General features: G+C 34.1%; 2 protein-coding genes across 2 annotated transcripts; both read right to left on the bottom strand.

Moving 5' to 3' along the window:
* Nucleotides 1-1,609: 1,609 nt before the first annotated feature.
* LOC108363386 (gustatory receptor for sugar taste 64c-like) lies at nt 1,610-13,248 on the bottom strand. Its single transcript, XM_017616736.1, has 9 exons — nt 13,125-13,248; nt 12,783-12,977; nt 12,331-12,528; nt 10,794-10,954; nt 8,063-8,185; nt 5,967-6,121; nt 3,834-3,996; nt 3,476-3,565; nt 1,610-1,705 (listed from the first exon to the last, which is right to left on the bottom strand). Exons 1-9 carry the CDS (start codon nt 13,246-13,248, stop codon nt 1,610-1,612), a joined length of 1,305 nt encoding a protein of 434 aa, XP_017472225.1.
* Nucleotides 13,249-16,073: 2,825 nt separating this feature from the next.
* On the bottom strand, nt 16,074-24,723 carry Gr64b (Gustatory receptor 64b). The gene is made up of 9 exons (XM_017616733.1): nt 24,624-24,723; nt 23,087-23,278; nt 22,770-22,967; nt 21,886-22,046; nt 21,615-21,737; nt 17,784-17,938; nt 17,540-17,705; nt 17,129-17,218; nt 16,074-16,398 (listed from the first exon to the last, which is right to left on the bottom strand). Exons 1-9 carry the CDS (start codon nt 24,682-24,684, stop codon nt 16,282-16,284), a joined length of 1,263 nt encoding a protein of 420 aa, XP_017472222.1. The 5' UTR covers nt 24,685-24,723; the 3' UTR covers nt 16,074-16,281.
* Nucleotides 24,724-24,907: the final 184 nt, after the last annotated feature.

Below are 24,907 nucleotides of genomic sequence, written 5' to 3'. Positions count from 1 at the left end.
CTATTTGGATTAGTGGTTTAATTGGAATTATTGTGTATGTGTTAAATTACAAAAAAAAATTTGTTTGTGGCCCGTGCGTATAGGTTTTAGTACTTAGTCGTGGTACAGAATGCCCTTTGTGATAAATTGTTTTAGCATCTGTAACCCAATCTTCTGTGGAATAAAAGTTAGCTGGAGTCGACAGGATTCGCCCCCGGAATTTGGTTTATTTTTTAGTATGATCTATTTTCTATTTCAAGTTGAAGAATTAGGTGCAGGTTTTTGCATATTTTTGAGGTTTGGCGTTTTTAAGTTCAATTTCAGAGTCAAAACGCACCCTTTTTTTAGTTTGGGACAGTGAACTAGTACCAACAAAAAGTTTTTGGCTGTCGAAAATTATGTATTTTGTATGATTGTATTATTGATCCCTCAAAGTATACGAATACAAAAATATACAAAAAATATTACACATAAATTGTGTTATTTTTTTCGAAGTTATTAACAAGCCGCCATTTTGTAGTAGCAGAAATGGTAAACAAGTGTTTAAACTGCAATTTTTAGTTGGCTGTTTAACTATCTTCAGAGTTGAGAACTAACCAAATTACCACATAAAAAAAAAATCGTCACTGGGACAAAAAAAATCGTCAAATCGTCATGGCCGTAAAAAGTCTTCAAAATGACGACCAAATCGGCAACCTGGCAACACTGATCATAATACCAATTCTCTAGTACATCATTTGGCGCAAGGATATGTCCTTTGGAGTTTGGTTCGGTGCGTGAGGAAATCTTTTGACTGACACCCCCAGGCAAATAGCCACAAGTGACGGTTTTAAGTACGATTCAGTCGCAGTTCACAACATCCGGAGATTTATATCCACGTATCTTCTGGTTAGCAACCAAACAACCGTTTGGGAGAGAGCTAAAGTGAGAAGACGAAAAACCTCGCGTGCACTGGGTTTGGGTTCCTCCACGTTATAACGCCTCCCAATGAAAACTGCAACAATTCCGCGGATGAGACTCAGGGTATGCGCCTAGAATATCCAGACCCTTGATGGAGAAGGTGGCTCTGCCCGACTGGTTGATGTCCTCGTGTAGACCAAGGCTGACAACACCGCCATCCAAGAAATGCGATGGAATGGCAAGAAAGCAAGAAAAGCGTAGCGCCTTGCGACGTCTACTACAGCTGCCACGTAAAGGAGCGCAAATTCGAAATGGCATTTGTAGCGGAAGAGAGACTCCGTGGCCAATGAGCTCAAGTTTATGCAAATTTTTATACTGAATATCGAGCTGGAATTTAAGACAGTACAGAATTTAATACAAACAGAAACCAGTTATTGTAAAGAGACTACGTAACAAGGAATTATATACTTACCTTAAATTCTCTGAAGCCATTAAAATACATTTAAATGCATTTTTGTTTATGTTATACATGTATTTATACTTAAGTATATAAGTATGTATTTATAATAAGTCATACATTTACTTTAAATTAACTAACAAATAAAGGTACATTTTGTGATTGCAAATTTTTCGTATTGAAATTTTATAATTTACTTATTATTTATTGGGGTTTCTCATTCTTCCCTTTACATCCTATTAACTAGTTTTCCTCGTATTTTTACATATATCTTTAGACATTGCGCGATGTACAATAATCTGTAACCACATCCTTATCCTCCACCTGATCGATTAGCACCAATTCATACACGACAATAGTGCCAGCCATCTGATGAGTGCAAGGATATATTTATATATATATGTATATATATATTATTTTAGTTAATTCTTGTTATATACATACATATATATATGTATACATAAACTATGTAATAATAAACACTATTCACATGAAGCAGCCCAGGATGGAAATTGAGATTTTAAGATTATTTACAAAAGAAACGAAAATTATTTTATTAAAACAAAAGCTTAAAAATGTTATATGCATCGTAATAATATAAATTGAGCCCAGCATTTTTATAAAATTACTGAAAACTTTGATAGGAAACAATAAATACCTCCCATCGAGACTGTAAAACTAATGCCGTAAATGCTTCAAGCTTATTAATAAAATTAAATCTCAATTTCAGCCTTTTTCTAACTGTTTCATTGAATAGTTATAAACTCGTAAATTTACTTACTTATGTACACATGTATGTATATACGAGTACAGTGGGTATATACTAGGGTTAAGTGTTTTTTGTATGCATAAAAGTCTGCGGTGAGCCAAGAATAACCCGCAATTTTTACATTTTTATTGTATGCATGCGCTTTTGGATCATAAAGCTCTCGCGAAAACTTATACCTAATACTAAAAGTACGAAACATTTTCAAAACTTCTAAATGGTGCCGAATGAAAAATTTCCTCAGGGCCTTAACCTACCGAAAAATTCCAAAAGGTGCCAAAGGCCTATAAAATCAAATAGAAACTCCAAAACGCAGTCATGAGAAATTCGGAAAAGTTCCGAAAAACCACGCTAGTTCCCAAAAGCTACCCGATAGAAGGTGCCGAAAAAAACAACATGTTCCCAAAAAATCCCGAAAAAATTAAAAAAAAAAAAACAGAATTTTGATTATTTTCATAAAAACAAAATCTAAATTCTACTGAATAAATCCCAAGAAAATCTCGACACTCTTGAAAAAGCCTTCCGGATCTGCAGCCTCCCGAAAAATCACGAATTTTCCCCAAAGATCCGACATTTCTTATATAAAACTTCAAAAAACAAATTAAAAAACGAAGCATTCGACAAGGATCCGAAAACTCCCAAAAACATGCATTAAAAGTCCTGAGTGAATACCGAAAAAATCGCAAAATAATACACGAAAACTCTGGAAGAGTTTCAAAAATATACCGAAGGTCCCGTTAAAAGACCCAAACAAACAAGGAATTCGTAAAAAAAAAAATCTTTAAGCCCCGAAAACACCGAATGGCTCCAAATAAGCCGAAACAAACCAAGAAAATAATCACAAAAAATCCCGACGAGTTCCGAAAATACGGAAGGTCTCGTTAAAAATCCCAAATGGACCCGAAAAATTTAGCGCGAAGAATCCTAAAAGATTTTCTATGGTACTGAAAAAAAATCAAGAAACTAAATACGAATCCAATAAAGCACAAAACCTTTCGGAGCATAAAAACAACAACCTTAACGGTGCAGAAAAAAATACTGAATATTATTACCTGCTCAAAAAATATCGCGAAGACTTAGCTTGATAATAGAATAGTAATATTTAGTTTTAAAAGCCCTGAGCAAATTATATTACACAATGAGAAAGGTTTATAATTGTGTCTTTGAAAACTCGTTACGATGAATTTGTCACTGACTTTTTGATTTCAAAATCTAAAAATAATCTTTATTCAAAGTCTCTGGTTGTGAAAAAAAACTTACTTTATACTTAAGCATATTGTTTGGCTCCACAGGCAAAGCCCAAGTATACGTACTCGTACTTGTATTTACAAACATTTATGACTATACTTAAGCAATAATGATGACAAACTTACCGCAAATATGAGGCGACGCGTCAAAAAGAAAAAACTTTTACCACTAAAGGCAATCAAATCGTGTATGATGATTTCATTTAAACGTTTCAGCTATGAAAATATGAGCAATAAATTTATAAATAAATAAAAGAGATGCGAAACGATTTTAGTTGAAGTTTCTTCAACAGAGGTTAACATAGCAAACAAATAAAAAAAAAAACGAAATTGAAAGGCAATTGGTTAAACAAATAAAATTCCACAAACTCAAAGGATAGGTTTGATGCAAATCTGGGAATTTATCCATTTACTTGTATATGCATGTGGAGATGTATGTATATATTATGTATGTATGTAGGTATAGTACTAGTTATGTACTCACTTCAAGGTTCCAGAATTTCGTTGGTATCTCATACATGGTCGACATTATTTGATTAGCTTCGTTATGTACGGCGCCAGCCGACAACATCATTGTTGAAATGCGCACCAATACGAATAGTAATGAGAACCAAAAGTAAATTTCTTTCATAAAGTTTTCTCGTGTGCTATAGTCGCATATGGGTAAAATCATGAAAGAATACATGTATAAGTAAATATTATTATATTGTTAAGTGGAACTCATAACACTGTACCTAACGCTAAAATGACAAAAAAAAAAACACCCAGATAAGTAAACTTAATTTTACGTCGCAGATTACGGATCTGGATACCGTTTTCCTAGATCAGGTCATTTTCCTACGATTTTTTCATTTTAAGTTTGCCAATGAAAAAAAATCAAATTTTAATATGGAAAAGGTTACTCATACGCCATGTACGGTGATTTACAAGTGCAGCCCTCTCCGACACGGCGTATACGTAACATTATGGCATGGTTTCGAATAACGGTATACCGATGCATAACCTATGACCCAAAATTAAGTTAACGTGTCTGGGCGTTTTTTTGTGTCAACTTGAGCTTTTCCTCACATTGTAATTAGCTTATGCCAAACTGTTGTAAAGTCCTAATCTTATATATAAATAGGCAATCATGTTTCCTTTACACCCCTTTTACGACTAACCTATACTTGTAAGGTATAAACAATTATATATCAATAGAAAGGTATTTTGATGCTGATGTGCAGGCAATTTTAAAATTTCAAGTTAAAGCGAAAAAATCAATTCAAAAGTAACACCAATACCAATGCACACATGTACATGGTTGGGCCAGAAATGCCTCCTAAATGTACGCTTTAATATTCATACTGAATTATAGAAACGTGCTAAGCAGCAGTTTAGGAATAATATGTATATATGTACATGAATAGATTAAGACTCAAACCAGGAAAAAGGTAAAGTTGAGTATGTAGAATAAGAAAGGGAAAAATGCAGAGATTAAAATAAAAGTAAAGAAACCTACACATAAAGACAGAGACCAAAATGGAGATAAAGGTAGAGACAAAAAAACGGAAAAGGATAAAATTAAAGAATGACATATTATGTTGTGTTGTGTTACATTATTTGTTATGGCTCTGTCTAATAAAATGGGAAATATGAAAATCAGAGCACTTATATAATTTTCTTTGCTTTATTCATGTATCCACTGGACGTTAATTTTCAGTCACTCTCGAATTTAATTCGGACATATCAATACGATTGTTATCATTTTCGGTCGTTTGCTGGTCATCAGTGTGGTTTGCTCGTCGTTCATTTGTATGACATCGATGACCTATTTAAGCATTCGTAAAGTCTACCTAAATTCAAGGAGAAACTTCGTGAGCTCATACGCTCTGCACATAACCCCTTACACCTTGCGTTTTGTTCCGCGCCTACTGCGACTGCCGGATCATGGACAGATCGAGTCTGCCCTATCATGCCGATCATTGATAGCCTATATACACTTTCTATCTTCTTAAGAAAGGCGTTCTTCTCCAGTGCTGTCCACCAAACCAATACCCCATGGATCAGTATAGGCCTGACTATCGCCGTGAAGATCCAGTGAGAAGGAGAAAGCGACAAGTCCCAGGTGCTGCCCAACATCTTTTTGCATGCATGGAGGCCGTATTCGCCCTCTCCTCCACACTGAGGCGCCACAACAGCTTAGTATCGAGTATTATTCCGCGATAGTTGGTACTTTGCTCCACCAGAAAAGACATCCCATCCAGATTGGGCTTGGACCTTTTCGGAACCTTGTATTTCCTGGTGCAGAGTACCAGATTCTAAGTTGATACTAAGCCCCACTTCGATTGCCCAAAGATGTATCAATCGTAGTGCTTGACTCATAAGTGAGCTAAGTCTGTCCACACTCCAGCAAGTAAGTTTACTTTTGAAGAATTTCGTTTATTTCCTTTAGGATAGCTTGAAGAAATTTGTTAATAAAAAAAAACAGGAACTCCTTCATCACTATTTTACAACTTAATATCACACAGCGAATTCCGTTTGCTTATTGCAACCATCTTGGAGCCGGCGTACATTCATTTATCTTACTCAACCCAATATGTATTATAAATATGAAGTATGTAGTAAAAATTCAACTCACTTGAAACTGTGAAATATTTGCACACATATAAAGTATAGATTATTGCAGCATGACACAAGTATCAGTGTTGACAATCCATCATCGTAGAGATGCAGCACATCGACTAGAGCCATAAAATCGTAACGCACATCCCGCCAGAATTCTTCCCCCATATGCTACGGATTGCAAGGAACAGAACACTTATGTAGTATGTATAAAATGATATATATCTATATGTACAGACATATGTATAATAAAACTGAAACAGGCAGATGTCTGTACTTTATAGATATTAAATATAAATTAATAAGTGGATCTTTATTGGAGCAACAGAAGCCAAATCAACAATTTTAGAATTTTTTATCTGTCTGTATATTTTACGCTCATCTGTTGAAAAATAATGGTGATTTTGTTTCTTCCAAAAATTGTGACCCTTCCAGGGAGCAAAAGATGTTTGATCTTACACTCAACCCTGTAAAAGTTCATGTTTTTACCTTCTTGCTCTTGTCTATAATTTCATAATAAATATTGTTGTTTTAAGCAACCATCTGACTTTCAGGGCAACCATGTGACCTCACAAGGCTTCAAAGGGCAGTGCATGTGCCTTTTTTGCCTTACAAGAGTGTGACATTTTAAGAGTTCACTCTTAAAGGAAAAGCTATGTGCATTTGAGCGAAAGTGCGAAAATGTGACATACACAGTTTTTTACAACAAATATATGGCAACGTTTCGCACTTTTAGTTTCGCACAAACGCACAGATAAAGCCCTGACTGAAATGCAAAGAGCGAGAAAACTGTGTTGTGCTGTGCTGTTCGTACATCGTTCGACAGTTAAAGCGACAGCACAAGCGAAGCGCAACGAATATTTGAGACCGCCCTGTGGCTGAACTGTTTGAAATTTCACAGCTAAAGCAACTACACTGTTCATGCTTTTGTGCACAACAAAGCTCTAATTTTTGCCTTTCGCTGTTTGGCATCAAAGAGTGAACTCTAGTAAAATTTATTTTAGAATCGAACACGAAAAGAGAAAGGGGCAATCAAAGGGCGACATTTTTTGGTAGAGACGAAAACACTTTTATGCATGTTTTGCTAGAGGTCTATCTTAAAATATAGAAAAAAAAAAATATTAAAGAGTTGCCAACTGTAGGAAAATTGCATTTTAAGTAAATTGATAAGAAAGTAAATAATGCAATATTATTATTAGTTTTATTTCTTAAATACTCTATGTTTATTATTATATTTTTTTTTAATTTTTAAACCCGCTTAGAAAAGATAACAATTCGAAAAAGTTAATTACCCTTGGGACATTTCGGTTAACTTTTTCGAGATTCTACTCTAAATATTGCAAAATGGGTATCAGGCTAAAGGGTAAAATTGCTGTCAACATTTTTTATGAAACGGGTTGTCACCTATTTGAAAAATTGTATTTAACTAAATTGATAAAATAAGTGAACTAATACAATATGGATATTAAACTAAAGAGGTTTAGTTAAGTTTTCTGTCGAAATTACGCTATAAGCAACTGAAGGGAAAAGCGAGACGTATTTGCCGCAATAAAAAGAGAGAGGCCGAAATACTTGAGTGCGAAGAGCTTGAAATGCTGACCGACAAGAAAAACACCCGAAAATTTTATCAGAGGGTTAGGCGACTTAAATGATTTCAAGACCAGGTTGAAATCCTGTAAGAACAACCATGACGAGCTAGTGACCGATGTCCAGAATGTATGTACTTAAATTATGGAGGCAACACTTTTCCACCCGATTGTGAAAGGCAGCGTCATTGAAAGTAGTGGACAAAACGAACCCGAGCCCGCACTCGATGACGATGGAGTCGATGTAGCTGCTGGATCTGACGGCCTGCAAGCCGTATGCAGAATATAGTCAGATGAACACATGCCCGAGCACTGGCATTTAAATCCACCAACAAAAGTTTGGTGAGATTTCGTTTCGGCTTTGTCAAAAAACAATGTTGATTCGGCTTTTGAGGTACATTGAAAAAATTCGCCAAAATTTAGTTCGTTTCGGTTTGGCCTCAACAATTGATGATCAGTCATTGTCTAATGTATATGTAATTTACCTTGTACATATATTTTTTTTTTTTTGATTAAGTACACTTACCTGTTTTACATGTCGCTTTATACGCCAATGCATTTGACGAAAACGTATGGCAAAACAGCGAAAAATCATGCTCAAAAATATGTCCACATAGTTCCAGGCAAATGTGGACGAAATTGTAATCCACTAGAAGAAAATGTTTAATGAAATTCAATTAATTACACAATACGATTGATACTTAAGTGTACATAGATATTCAAAATAATTAAGCGTTTAACAATAACTATTGTCTGAACGTTCTGTTTCCGTAAAAACATCACCGACATTTTAACCGAAGCCGAGCATTTCGATTGCCCATTTTTACTTAGTATATATGCGCTTATACATATGTATGTCACCTGAAATTTGAAATTTGAAATTTAAAAATCCTTAACTAACAAAATTTGTTTTTGCGAAAAACGATGTGGGGACTTGTAATTCGATGAAATGCATCTTGGTTATGAAAAGTGAATTTTGGACTTTTGGTTTGGTTACGGCCTTTTGTAATTCAGGTGACGATATGGCGTAAATATTGCATTTCTTAATTTATTTAGAAAAAAATATTAACAATTCTATGTTAGCGCAGAATAATCGCTAAGGTCTAAAAGCAAAACTTCGGTTATAACATATTTTCTATCAAAGATAATAACACTCAATCATTTATAGATATTTTGTCGTATTTTCTTGCTTAAAAATATAAACATTTTTTTAATTTAGTAATTCAATAATAAGTAATCATTAAGGTGAATTAAAAGATATAACATTTATTTTCAATTCAGAATTTTAAATTCAAAAATTTAGTTTTATTTCACAAGCAATTAATTAAAAAAACTCAAAAGCTTATTTTTGTTTTTGGGATTATGTGCGCTATTTCCTTTTAGCACAGAAATGTAGGCGAATTTTTTTGAATCTACATAAATTATTTTATAAGAGGTTCTTATTTTTGTATAGTGTCTTTATAAATACATAAGAAATTCTGTATTTAAGCCCTCTGATTTTTACTTTTCTATAATATTTTAACATTCTAACTGCCTTTTATAATTAACCTTTTTAAGTAGGGGTCAAAAATAGAAACAAAGTAGGTATGGGGATAAATTTTTTAGGAAAAAAAAATTGTTTCGCTTAATTTTGTTATGTCTCTCTGAAGCAGAAAGTTCAATTAACTTCAAATTTCTGAATTTACAACCAGTTGCGTACAATCGAATGATGTTTTCGTCCTAGGTGATCGCTTCTAAAATTTTCTGCTTCCTTTTGCAGAACACTTTAACACTCTAATTGTCATTTTTAATTATTTTTCAAGTAAGCGCACAACTTTATCAGAGTTACTTGAAAAAAACATTGTCGTCTTGAAATAAACGTCCCACGGGAAGAAAAAAAAACTAAAATCCCACATAATTGTTATGAGAAGACGTAAATCCTACTCGTCTTTAAATAAACGTTCCGAGAAACGAAAAAAATAAAACTTCCATATAATTATTATGAGAAGACGAAAATAATTTGCATCTTAAAATAATCGTCCGGCGAGACGAAAACAAACTTTACATTGTTCAATAATAATTATAGAGCAATATTTAATTGTATTTCTTACAATCGTCATGGTCTCTGTTTTAAAAATTATCTAGCACTTCTTTAGCTCCACAAAGTTTAAGTTGTGTTTGGTAATATATTAAAATTACAAATCTTTTAGTTCATTGTACAAGTGTTGACTAAAATCTATTTCTGTTTTCGATACCTTCATATTATTCTATTTCGACTTAGAAAATTCCATTCCTAATGAAAATGGCGCACAAGTATATGGAAAATGGGCAAGTAAGTCGATTAATTTCTGCAACGTGCGCGGAAGCACACAAACTATACCGGGCAGTAATTCGAACTCCGATAAGCTCAGACGGTGTATTCTCTCTCAGGCGGCCACCGTAGAAAAGGAAAGCCAAAACTTGAGTATTGATACAATTACAGATATAGAAATTCAGTGAAAAAAACATACATTTGTGTCCACGGGAAAATACAGACTGGCACCATAAACTCATGCATCTAGGTTAATGAATTCAAAAATTAATTAGAAGAAAAATCGTTTTTCTGAACGCGCGGATTTTGTTTTAACCTTACTAATTTTACATTTAAGGAGAGAAAGAAGTAAAAGTTGTCAGACATATTTTTTGAAAAAGTTATTCGTAACCCGAGTTTATATTGTCAATTCAAATATCTGAAATTGTCAGTTTTAAAGTATTTATTTTTAGTTTATTGTGTAGTTTATATAAGTATGTGCATACATATAAGTGTTATAACGAATTCGAAATATATATGCACCTCATTTTGGTTTAAAAGTTTTTTTTTCATCACTTAAACTTATAAAACTCGTTGTTTTTATAACAATTGCAGAAAATGTAAAAACAACCTTACGTCGTTAAATGCTCAACTTAAAAGGAAATCTAGCTCTTCATTTTAGCCGTTTTAGCTCCAAACGAAATTTTTCTCTGGCAGCACGGCATATTCATTCAATTTTGTTTACCTATTTTTACAACTCAAAGTCGAGAACTAACACCAAAATATGCGCATATTATTGCTTTCACCCTAGTGTTATTACGTGTTCAATGAGCTTTGGATAGTTAGTAGTCTACATATTAACATATTAGTGTTGATTGGAGCAGTACTGGACTTAATGATACGATAAGGAAAATTCAAAAAGTCACTGACTTATCAAACTACCCTTGTATTACATACATATATATATATATTTGTTCATATTAATTACCTCCACTAAAGGTATCAACCAGGCATGGTAATTGAATATCGAAAATATATGCAAGCGTTCACGCATAAAGTAGTTTTTCCAAAAATTCACTGACAAATTACATGTCTTAATTTGAAGGTCGTTATTATAAATAGCCGAACCGATGTACACCGAATGCTCCACTAAAATTAATAGGGGGATATTATTCAAAACAAAAATAATTAAAATATAATTGTATACATAATGGGCATTATGAACACAAACTTAGAAATTGCTGTTTCTTAAAATTTCAGATCATAAACTAAAATTTATTTAAACAAATCGAGTTAAAAGGTCTGAAATTTTAAGAACCAGCAATTGCTTTTATTCTGTTAGTTTACCGCCAGATACGCATTTATTTATGTACTTTAATTGGAAAGAACTTGAAAGTACTTCATATAAACATCTGTAAAGGGTTTTACTGCTTTTGTAAAAAGTTTTAAGTTGCACGTGTCCCACGCGCGTGCCAGTGATGGGCAAAATTATAATCGCTTGATACTAACTACTAAACACAAAAAAAAAAAAAAATATTTAAGTATTTCTTCTTTTTACTTGGAACTGTAAACGCCTAAGCGGTTTTGGCCGAGTCCAAAACAGCACGCCTCTTTGACCGAAAGACTCAATCGCTTTGCTTCCTTATCCAACTTGGAATAGGCAGAATAAGCTTTGCGGTTTTTGTTACCGATGATGTCGATGTCATTGGCATACGCCAGTAGTATTTTATTATCTTCTCCACCATCAGATTAAATAAATCACATGAAAGGGAGTCACTTTGTCTGAGACCTTACAATTCTGACGGATTTTCCAGGATCTTTCGAAAGCCTTGTAGCTTGATGGATCTTTTTATGCTGGAACCTAGTATTGCATACTAACATATTTAGTGCCCCATCGAAGTCGAACAGTCTTAGTCCGTTATTCGATTTTTTGCCGTGAAAGCCGAATTTTCCGATGGTAAGTCCAAGGACCCCTTCCTTATAGAAAAGAAGGCTGGGGTTATCAGCTCGTCGGAATATTTTTTTTTTTTAACCGACTTCCAAAAAAGGAGGAGGTTATCAGTTCGTCGGAATATTTTTTTTTATGTATGTTACCGCATAACTTTGGATCATTTCATGGATCATCATGGAAATCTTCAACTTTTTATTCAGATTTTTTTAAATTTTTTTGAGTATGCAGTTTAATAACCCATTAAAATCAAGGGTAATAATGTGCAAGTCTTAAGCTGCTAAAAAATCGCGAAAAAATTATTCGTAACCTGAGTTTCTATTCAAATATCTGAAATTGCAGATATTGAAAGTTTGTAAAGTATTTATTTTTAGTTGATTTTAATTCAAAAAAATAAAATAAAATAAATAAAGCCCTTGCTACTGTTGGCATATGTATGTTTATCTCTTTAGCATTTAGCGACTTCTAAGTACTTTTTTAAAATTCATTATTTTTACATCTTCAAAAAAAAAAAGTGTGCCCATCACTGGTACGTATGAATCTACCTATATATGTACATATGTATTCAGATGCATACCTGCAGCGCCAAAGAGCAAAATTGCGCCAAACCTACGCACATTATGAGTAAAGTTTCGTGATTCTGCATTGGCATAGGAGTTCTGCAGAAATACCTGCTCGCAACGATGCATATGCTTTATCATATTGGGCCATTTGCGTGCCAAATGTAAAAATGAGCTCACACTCAGAGCAGATATGATGCTGAAACTGAAAGGACCTGTGGCAAATAAATTGAAAATTTGGCATGTAAGTATGTGCACGTGCAAGGATATGTTGTTGTTGTTGTTATTAACTGCGGTAAAATTAAAAGTCCTCAAGCAATGAAATGTCAATGTACGTCGGTACAAATACATACATACATACATATATACATGCATGCATGTATGTGTACACAAAAAGGATTGGGCGTGCGAATCATAACTGTATCATTTGGTTTTCTTTTTTTTTTTTTGTGTTGTGTTTTCTTTTTACCCACAGTGTACAGCTTCAAGCCCAATTCGATCACGACCATTGTTGAGAGTACCACATCGATGACCGAGAATGTAATCAGAGTGAGGGAAAGTATTGACATCAGTGTACACCAGCTGAAGTGGACGTGTTCTACATTGGTTTTGAGCCAAACGCCAGTCACAGGCAATGTGGCTAACAATTGTGAGATCATCATAACTATGGAGAGAGAGATTAATATTAAATGAAAACATATTTATACGAAAATATTGCAAATTCACAAACAAAATTTATTTGCATTTTTTGGTATACATACAAACATACATACATACGAATGTTCATATCCTGCTTCTTCTTGCTACTTACACGGTCCAACCGCATGGTGCATAGTATTCGTGCTGCCGAGTGGCGCTTCATTCACCAGCGCAACGCTTTTGCCCTTTGCCTTCAATTGTCGCAAATAATATTCCTCTGGTTTCAAGTGCCGCATGATGTTGCTTGCAACAGTTTTGCACATGCAATGCCACAAGCCAGCAGCTGCGTAAATGTTGCGGCCCTCTACTATAAGTGCTTGCGTTTTTCACAACTTCATTGCAATGCTACCACGAAAACCGCAAAAAAAAAAAAACAATTTTCATGCAAAACATGTTCATAGCTGATATTTTGCAGTTTGTAAAACTTGCAAACTAATGATTTTGCTTTGATTTCAATCAGCACAACAACACGAAATGGCAGAAAAATATGTGAAAATGAAAGACAAATGCCACATGTGACAAAATCCCCTTAGAGAACATTTATGCATGTAGATTCCTACGGTGATAACGCTTTCACAGTTGAAATGACGGAGTGGCCCTTTTGTGTGCGTGTACATATGTATGTATGTATGTATGCATGCATGTGGGAGTGTATGAGTTGGTATTTTGCTTGACAATTTTATCACTGCATAATTCAACAGAAATTGTCGATTTTTTTTTTAAAGCACATTTTCCAGGAGACCCAATTGAATCTGTTTTGTATTTGAAATTTTCCGACAAAAATTGTGGTGGGTACATACAGACATATTCGAATAGATTTAATAACTAGATAAGGCAAAAAATATTCCATGATTATTGTTAAGTTCCTAGGTACATTGCTACGCCTTCTAAATTGAAAGATATTTAACCGCCTTCAAAAAAAGGAAGAGGTTATCCATTTGTCGGAATAATTTGTTTTATGTATGTTACCGCAAAACTTTACTAAACCTGAACCGATTTCGAGAATTCTTTTTACATCGGAAAGGTGGTAGCCATACGGATTAGGTTTAATTACGTTCTTTTGATCATGAAGAAATTAACGGTACTCCTAAATTTTTATATAAACATTGAAGTCGGTTGTATTTTTTTGTTTAAAATTACGATGAGTTGGCTATTAAACTCAAGCAACATATGACCATTAAAACATTTTTTATCGCGATAATGAATCCCTTGCGCTAAATGCTCCAACAGATTTTCTTTCATAATGGTGTAAGAAAGTCCGCATCAATCCAAAGCCGAATTAATTTTGAGAGGAGAGAGTACAGAGACTTACTTGACGCATTTAAAAGAGAAGTGCGAAAGGCAGGTAATAAATCCTGAAGGGACGGACTTCTGTGATAACTTGGAGGGAACAAACGAAGTGGGCAGCCTTAGGAAACTCCTAGCTAAGATTCCAAGCACACCCAACCACATTCGTAAGCGTTGAGGGAACTGGACATATTCAAGCGAGGAGTGTGTAGAAGACTTGGTCAACACCCACTTTCGACAGACCTCGATAATGGGGAAGTATAGCGGGAAGAATCCCGCCAAACGCCGAAACTTCATACAAAGTGAAATTGTCCTATATTGTCAATACCTATTCGTCCTGCTGTACAAAAAAAAATAATAATAATATTTTGAATTCTACACCCACATTGTTATTCTACATTGCACTGAATTAAAAAATATTCAAATTTCAAAGTCCTTTCAAAACATCCCGATGTCAGAAAGAAAAACTAAATACGCAGTTTCTTATATTTGGCCCCTAATTTGACAAGTATATCAATTTTTCGTGTGTGTTGAAATTTTTTGGAAAGGGAAATACCTACTTACATACGTACATATTACAGTGGTCTCAAAAATTCACATCTAAATTTCACACGAAAATTTCAGAATTGTATACAAAATTTTAAAGAACATTTATTTTAGAAACGGGCGTTAAAAAAACGAAAAAATTATAAATTTGAAGTGGACCTAATCAAAAGGTATTACATATGTATGTATTAGGGTGGTTCTTATAAATTATCAAACTCAAGGGGCACGTCTACGAAAAAAAAATAGGGATCTGCTCTAACTGCGTTTGAAAAAAATTTTATTTTTTTAAAAGAATCGCTAAAATTCGACAAAATTCGGACTTAAATTCAAAAACTCGCTGTGTTATAGCTGGTCGTGTAGAATTTTTTCAAATTTTTTATTACTTAAATTTTTAGTTGCTAGACCCTTATTTTTTTAATAATTGTAACTTGTTTATATAAATTCATAAACTCGCTGTGTTATAGCTGGTCAAAATTGTGTAGATTTTTTCGATGCTTTTTATCAAAATTTTCAACCCAATTTTTTTGTTTGAAATTTTTGCAAATGCCTTTATCTTTCACGTTAAACAAAACAAATTAGCGCCCAATGACTTAAATGTGCTTGAGGACCACCCTAATACATCTGGTTCATTACAAAACGGAATAAGTAAACATTTTTCGAAACGATCGGAGCTGCACAAAAATTTGTTCGTATCGAAAAAATGCTGCCTTATTTCCGTTGGTCACTAACCAATTCAAATATAAGTAATATGTACAGTTTGTTTGATCAGACCCTCCTTAGTTTAAACATTTTTTCGGTTTTCTTTCAAAAAGAACATTTCTAAAGTCGATGTCGGGTTTTAGTGTCCCTTCCTGCCAATTTTGCTATTTTATTTTAATTTTTTAGGTTAAGGGTCCCCAAAATTAATTCCCCGGCAATAAAATTAGCCAATAATTTATTGATTTTTTAAGGCAAAAAAAAAGCAAATCAGTATGCAACTGTCTTCTCTAGGTTTTTGTAACCTTCTTATTTATAACAGATTTACTTACTACCTTTTGGATCTAAGTACTAGTTTCCATACGGTACGTATTTTTTCTCAAGAGTGTACTTACAAGTTTTATCAGCTCGCGAGATACATATGTATTTGTTTACATGCTGCGACATGAAAAAAATTGGTTTCGTGCGAACTTACTATGTAATTGTAAATGTTTTAGCTAGATGATTAAATGACAAACTTTAAGCACAAACTTTTTGGGTAAAAACAGCGTTGAAATTCTTTAAATTTATTTGCCAATATTTTCGCTGTCACTTACTTTACCACAACATGAGTAACAGGCTAAAACCATACATATACACATATACAATAAGACTTCATGTTAAAGACAACCATTCGCCTTCCAAAAGTCACTTTTCCCACAATCCTCCCTTACGTTCAAGCCTGCATCATTCTTCTGAATTCACACAGATTCTGTATCGTACTCAATCGGGTTGCAGTAATTTGTTATCTGCTGGATGGAGCCTTTATTGATGACATCTGTAACCATCACCTCATAAGTAAAGATTGTGCTAGCCATCTGCAGTCAATAAAATGTGGAAAACAACAGACCAGAAGATGACATAATAACATCCTTTTAATAGACATTTACGACAATAAAGTCAAGCCCAAAGAGCTGAACAGTAACAAGTGACCTTTGTCATATGTATATATGCATGTACATACGTATCTACATACTTAAGTACATAAATATACATAATTTACCAACTCACCGCTAAAATTAGTTGTCGCGTTATAAAGAAAAAGCCACAGCCAGACCAAGCTGTTAAATCGAAGGCCAACTGCTCACTGAACCGTTGTGCCTGCAAGAGATTATGGCAGAGAGAATAAATCCTAAGCTCACAAAGGCGCAAATAAATATTCACACACATACACAAACTTATATACATAAAAACAATGCATTAGTTTATATTCGAATAGAATTATTTAATGAGTTTGCCAAAGACAAACGCAAAAACCAAAAAACAAAAAACAAAAAAACAAACTAACGTAGCAAAGTGAAAATGTTTGTTAGCGAAAGTGAATGTGAATGTGAAAGTGTTTGTGAACGTCATTGTGAACGTGGCAATGACTCATGGCAATGGCAAAGCCATTGACACTCATTATGATTTCTAATTTAGCATAGTTTGGGTCGTACTCGTACCTCAACACACCACGATGTGCTGGGTATACTGCGCAGCGTCACCAAAATTCGTTTACAGTAATCATTAACAGAGGAGGCCATGAAANCACATAATTTACCAACTCACCGCTAAAATTAGTTGTCGCGTTATAAAGAAAAAGCCACAGCCAGACCAAGCCGTTAAATCGAAGGCCAACTGCTCACTGAACCGTTGTGCCTGCATGAGATTATGGCAGAGAGAATAAATCCTAAGCTCACAAAGGCGCAAATAAATATTCACACATACACACAAACAATGAATTAGTTTATATTCGAATAGAATTATTTAATGAGTTTGCCAAAGACAAACGCAAAAACCAAAAAAAAAACAAAAAACAAACTAACGTAGCAAAGTGAAAATGTTTGTTAGCGAAAGTGAATGTGAATATGAAAGTGATTGTGAACGTGAACGTGAACATGGCAATGACTCATGGCAATGGCAAAGCCATTGACACTCATTATGATTTCTAATTTAGCATAGTTTGGGTCGTACTCATACCTCAACACACCACGATGTGCTGGGTATACTGCGCAGCGTCACCAAAATTCGTTTACAGTAATCATTAACAGAGGAGGCCATGAAAAGCGTAAGAATGGTACGAAATATGGCGAAAAAGAGTGAATACCAAAAGGCGAAAACAGCAATCAGGTCGACGCCGATATTTCTGTAAATGTAAACAAAACAAAAAAAGAAGATTAAATTCCGAACTTGGTTAAAGTCATTTACTAAATAATTTACTCACTGAAAACTATTGAAAAGTTGAAAGCAGATGAAATACATATTATTACTGCAGGCTAGTAGTATTAGTGGCGCTATGTGGTCGTTAACCAAACGCATAAGTTGCAATAATTCGAGAAAATGTTCACGCACCTCGCTCCAAAATAGTATGGGGAGGGCCTGCAATGAGTAACAATACTTTCAAGCTATAAACGCAAAAGTTATGATATAATGGTGTATAGTCGTCAATAGGGGTTTTTTGTCAAAACTTCCTCGGATTAAAGTTCCATGAAAGTTAAATATGCCGAAAAATTATTATCATCGACCAAGTTTTGGTCCATCGAAGTAAATTCAGACATTACTTTCACAGAACTTAACATGGTGAAATCAATTGATGATTCCCGTTTTTTTATTTTTTTAGAAAAATTTAAAAAATTAAAATTTAGCAGGAAAAAAATAACAGAATGTGTTAAAGCTTGTTCTATTACAAAAAATGAAGAATATCGATGCGAACGATAATGCGCAAAGATTTTTTTTATGAAAAATTGTCAGGTAAGAATGTTACTCATACGCCATGTAAACCTAAGTAATAGCTCTCTTCCGCTCAAATTTCATACAAAATTCTTCATTGGTAGCTTCGTTTTTGTGAAGGAACAGGCTTTCATACGCAATAAAGAAATTACAAAAAAAACACCATTCCTTTATTTTTCCCCTGTTAAGGTTTGAATTGTTTCATAAATAAAAAAACACATAAATCTGGAATAATTAATTAATTCCAAAGAAACTATCAGGCCTATCGAAAAGTGGTGTATGTATATGTATACATATATATAGGAAATTTTGTTAGCTTTCATTTACCGTATTTCATATAAAAATTGTTAAATTGGTTCGTAAGACATAGTACATGATTAAGTGCAACAACTTTTTTTTTTTTAAGCTGAATAACGATAAATTGCAAATATTTTAAAAACGTATCAATAGAACAAAATATTAACTTGATTTTCGGAATTAACAAGCAACTGTACATAGAAATTGGATAGTGGCATCCGGTGAACAAGAAATAAATAAAATTTGTGATCCAGTGTTATTGTTGGCAGAACAAATAAATATCGAGTAGTTCGTAGCGAAAGTGGCTTTATAGAATCCAATCGAAAGAACTGCATTTAAATACTAAGAAGAAGACGAATTCGATGTTGAAGTTGAGATCGAATTGGCATCTAAAAGACATCGGACGAACCAATTCCTAGTTCCAGAAGTCTCAAAATCTTTTCAAAATAAAACAAGTAAGAGCAGCGCTGTCTTCGGCTATGCCGAAGACTTCATACCTTTCATGAGCATATGAAAATTTTACTTTAACAGATTACTGCATTTGAATAAATTTATATATTCACAGCAGGCATAGATAGAGGAGATACATATATAAAAAATCATATCTAAACAATCAGAGGTATGGAAGATATACCTTATATAGCACCAATCTAAGTGATTTTCACTACTGTGTGNGACTTTGTTATTTTCACTGTATATTCTGTTGTTAATGGGTGGAAGTATTGCAAAATTTCATGTTCCTAGGTGCATAAATGGAGGAGTTATAACGAAAATTCTCATAACTGAACAATCAGTTGTATGGGAGATATATTATATGAACAATCAGTTGTATGGTGGATATAGGTTTTAGCGACCCGATCTTCGCCATTTTCACTGAAAGTATTCTTTTGATAATAAGTGAGAACAGTGCAAAAATTTATGTGTCTAGCTACATAAATGGAGGAGTTATAACGAAAAATCTTATATCTGAACAATCAGTTGTATGAGAGCTATAGGTTATAGTGACCCGATCTTTGTAATTTTTACTTTACGTTTTCTGTTGATAATGGGTAGAAGTAATACAAAATTTCATGTTCCTAGCTGCATAAATGCAGAAGTTATAACAAAGAATCTCGAATCTGAACAATCGGTTGTATGGAGGCTATAAGTTATAGCGACCCGATCTTCGCCATTTTCACTGTAAGCATGTTTTTGATAATGGATGGAAATATTGCGGAATGCCATGTTCCCAGCTGCATAAATGGAGAAGTTATAACGAAAAATCTCATATCTGAACAATCAGTTGTATGGGAGCTATATGTTATAGTGGTCCGATTCTTCCGGTTCCGACAAATGATTAATACATTATAAAAATACACCCACCTACCAAATTTTATCCGGATATCTCGAAAAATGAGAGACTAAATTGCATACAAACAGACGGACAGACAGACAGACAGACAGACAGACAGACAGACGGACAGACGGACATGGCTAAATCGACTCAGCTCGCCGTTCTGATCATTTAAGTATACATTTTAATGGGTCTATCTCTTCTTATTCTGGTACTTACAAACATCGGACCAAAGTTATAATACCATTTCATGCTCATGAAAGGTATAAAAATCCTTTCGCAATTGTATTTACTAGCGAACTCGCATGGCGTTAAAAGGCCTAAATCATTGGCCACAATAGGAAAATTGTTCAAAAATTATGAAAACTATTTTAACATCAATTCACCCTGTATCGCTTAAAAAATTCTAACAAATTTTAATCAACGGTGCAGATCTTACGACCTCACTTAAAATGCCTTCGCGCTAATATACATATGTATGAATATCGTCGTTTAAAGTACAAAACCGCGTATCGTGATTCTGCAAAACCGCGTAACTGATATTGGCTGCCAAAAATTGGATTTGCTCACACAAGTTCTTGGCTCAATCCTTATCCATTCGTCCTGAAATATACTTACTAGGCAGATATGCGATTGCTTTATAAAAAAGAGAACCATTTTGAAATATGAGTGTTTTTACCCTCTAGAAAATTATTTCTACAACTTCACATACGCGGTTTTTCATTTTGTTGATACGCGGTTTTGCACTTTAAACGACGATATGTAGATTAGACCGGGTCGTTCCCAATACGAAAGAAAAACCTTTGCAATTATTCACACTAGTTTGATAACTTACTTTGAGAGGATTTCAAAGTCCCAAAAATAATTAATTTATTTTTATGCTTCCGACAAAAAGTGCATCACTTACATGCTAAACAAGCAGCACTCCAAAAAAACCACTGCACCTCATGGTGGACTGACGCAGATGATTTCAGTTTACGCATAAACCTAAAAGGGACCCACTGAAGCTACTTGTCTTGCTACAGTAACTCAGAGCTTCACATCGACAAATTACCACTTATCGCATAAGGAAGTATATTCGAGCAACTGTATTTTGATACCCAGAGGCCCCACTCAACTCGTTTGCAACCTTACTAACAGCCAAAATCTATGGACTGCAGCGGAGGTGCATGAATATCCGGAAGCTGCGTTAGTCTAAATTTAGACTTACATAGTCTGAAAACCATTCAAAGACCAGGGAAAATCATTATAGTCTGGATTAGGACAAAGTTAATTCGACTTCTTTATGGATAATTACGAAGCAGACGAATTTACAAGAACCAGCTTGTAGATAATCTAGACACATCTGATCCAGCTTGAATAATAAAAGTTTCAGAGTCCTTCATCCCTTTGAACACTGCTTGACAAGGATGCATGCCAGCAGAATAGGATTTCCAGCGAACGAACGAACTGCCGCAGCTATAGCGGCGACGCAGAAATCAAGAAAGTCGAGCACTTCCACTGCCACTGCTCAGCCTTAGTTTAAGTGAGACGACGATGCCTGTCAGACTTACATAAGACCTTTTCAATTGATTTTTAATATTTATAAGTATGCGCTCAGAATCAACTGCCTTCGCATGTTATCATCTAGGATCAGCGAAAAAAAGCTAGCAACCCACCGAGCGTACTTTAAATTAGCATTTGTGTCTTACCTACCTTATCATGCACCGCTTCAATTCGCAAATGTAGCTGATGAAAACGGGCTGCCAATCCAACGCTCACGCAAATGATGAAGGCATCGGTAAATGATCTCGGATAAGCTAAAGTCAAATTAATCCACTGCGTCGTGAGTAGACATGCAATAGAAATACATAAAAATATGAAGATCAGATCAAAAAATTAAAATGAGGATATTGGTCTGCAGTCTAATTAGGCTTTATTCGCCAGCAAATCAATTTACACACATCTTATTTAGAGATATGCTTACCTCCATCACAGGCAAGTACCAAATGTTGAACGGTACCACTTTACTCAAATGCGGCCGCTCTCGCCTGTAGAGACTCTCCCAGAAACTAACATTATATTTGCATTGTAAACGTTCTAAATTGCTTTTGTGAAATGAATTAAATACAAGAAAAGCGTGCTCTCCTGTAAAAAAAAAAAAACAAAAAACAAAAAACATGTTTGTATTATTAGCCTATTTTGATGCTTGCGGGTTAATAGTTAGTTTACAAAACTTGTATCCCTATTAACAAAAGAAACCCCTATAAACTACCGTGGTATTGGTACTAAAAAAGCAATTTGGCAATTGTCTTTCAACTCACCACAGTCTATCGAAAGTCAATTCTGGCCACTATTTTGAAAGCTCTTTTCTGTCTTTCGAATGACTATTTACTTGAAAGATCTGCTAACGCAGAGGTCTTAGGGCCGTTTTCTCAAGTAACATGTAACTTTAAAGCTTACTTTATAAGAATTATTGCATGTAAATATATGTGTATATACTTGTGCAGGATTTCCACTAGGCATTAAAAGGTAAAAATGGCAAATGACAAAGTCGGGCATTAAAAAATAATCGTGTCATTACATTAAAAAATAGTACTTGAGTTCATTTCTATGTACATGGCATTTTTTTTTTTAAATGGCATACATTTTTTTGTCATTTCAATGCGTAGTGGAAATTCGACATTAGTCTGTAATAAATTATTGATTCATATAGCCCAATTCTGGATTGGTGACAAACATCTTTTTGCTGACAAATTTAAAATTTTTCATATATTTTTCGGTAATAAAGACTGTGACAAGAATTTGTCACTGATACAGAATAGAGCCGATACTCTAAATTACTAAATAATTAAGTAATGTTTTACTTACCAAATGCACAACACATAACCAATGAAGTTAGTGCGTAAACGCGTGTCTTCATATTATATGTCGCATAAATACGATAGGGTGCCCGCAGGAATATTTCTTCCGTGCGACGCCATGCACGCATTATGAATGGCCAATTTATGGCCAAACGCCAAAAGTAAATATGCTCCAGCATACAAATCACAAACAAGGATATTGTGCCTGCCATTTGAAAGGGATTATAGAAACATTATATACACTCTATATGTATTATTATACTCTATGTAATGCTGCCTGTATTCTATTATGCTACTGTGGTATTTTTTTTTCCTGGAAATTACCTGAGGAATGAAAATTTATTCCAGCTTTGAACACTAAATATCCAACCGTCATAAACTCTAAGCCATTTAGCAAAATTATCGACGCGGAATACAAAGTGTGTATGCTGCACCAGTTGTATTGTACGCGTTCCACATCATCAGCTAGTAGATTCTTAACCGGTAGTAAACCAAAAAATTGCGATATGAAGAGCACTATATAAAGTTAAGAAAAGGTAGGAGAATGAAATAGCTTGAAACAGATAACTTTTTTTAATTCAAAGGTTATCTATAACAAAAATAAAGTGAAAATAAATGAGTTCTACGTGCTGAGTATTTTTAAAGAAATACAGAATTTTGGGTTTATTTTTCTTTATAATTTTAAAGATCAAGCTAATTTTTTGTCCGACATGGCTGATTTTCCTGAATTATCTATCGCTCAAGCTTTAAAATATCTGGAGATACTCTTATTTGATTTTGTCACAAAGGAAAATTCATTTTCCACACCGTATGGTACTTGGAGCAATGGAGACTTATGGTGTTTAACCCTTTCAGTACCTACAAAAAAAAAAAAAATTAGTTTGTAGGAAATCCTTTACTTGTTCATCAGCAATGCAATTTTTTTGGCTTTTTGGGAACACAATTTTTTGAATCGTTGTATTCCAGAAATTGTGATTCTTAGGGACAAAAGTATCGGTACTATTATTACACATATGTACAGTGTTGCCGTTATGCGACAATTTGGCCCTTTTACCCTTTAACCTGACTTTTTAAAAATTTTGATTTTTTGAGACTTTTCTGAAAATATGCGCGACTTTTTGCCCCTTTTCAGAGATTTATTTATGAAATATTAACAGAACCGTGCTATTATAAAATATTTCCTCCTGGAATTACGAAAAAAAATGCATCACTTGAAACTTTTAAAGGAAATGCTACTCTTTTTCTTGCAGCAACTCGATGTATGTGCATGTTTGCAACCCTGTTTTGTGTAAAGTTTGACTTAATAATATTAACATGTAAATTTTATTTTGACTTTGGTTCTGAGAATTATGCTTTTACTAGTAAAGAAAGGCAAAAATTAATATGGTGACCCTTTTTTCTAAAAATTGTCAACGACAACACTGCACATGTGCTTATATATATTTATTAAAATTTTATTCGAAAAACTCTTCCTTGCACACAAGTTTATGTATCTACACGTGTTGATATTACTTTACCCAAAGCACTATTTGCTCTAATCCAAGCAAAAATGCAACTTATCCTTGACACTAATAATGCAATTTCACACACGTGCGTTAATGCAAAAAAAAAATACATACATATAAAATTTCGCACTAAAACACTTTGCACACAATTTTCGGTGGTCAATTAAAAATATTTACTGTGAAAACCAAAAATTATTTATGATAAAGAGAAGATATATTAATTAACAGCTTTGCAGCTGCACAAAATTTAACAAGCTAACCTCAAAACTTGTATTACAATACCAACATACATACATGTATGTACATATGTATATGGTTACCTGCATCAACATGCAACATGGATGTGATACACATACCTTTGGAGACACACTGGTGAAATGTTTGATCCTGTTGTTCTTGTTGCTTCGGCTGCGACATACCCGCTTCTACTGGCGCAAACTGGCGTTCACGCACGCACGCACGCACGGAGTAGACAAACACAAATGCCACAATTACGTGCAAAAGTTTAAGTTTTGATCGCAGGATAAAATGACAGAAATCCATGAACGTACGTATGTATGTATGCATGGATATGTATGTATGTATTTATGTATGTGGCAGCCAGCTACTTCGAAGGTAACTACAAATTTTCCAACTTGTT

The sequence above is a fragment of the Rhagoletis zephyria genome, unplaced genomic scaffold (assembly GCF_001687245.7).
Source record: "Rhagoletis zephyria isolate East Lansing unplaced genomic scaffold, Rhagoletis_zephyria_1.1 Rzeph_scaffold_01265, whole genome shotgun sequence".
Lineage (NCBI taxonomy): Eukaryota > Metazoa > Arthropoda > Insecta > Diptera > Tephritidae > Rhagoletis > Rhagoletis zephyria.
Note: the sequence above shows the minus strand (reverse complement) of the source record. Positions and strands in the feature narration are given on the sequence as shown.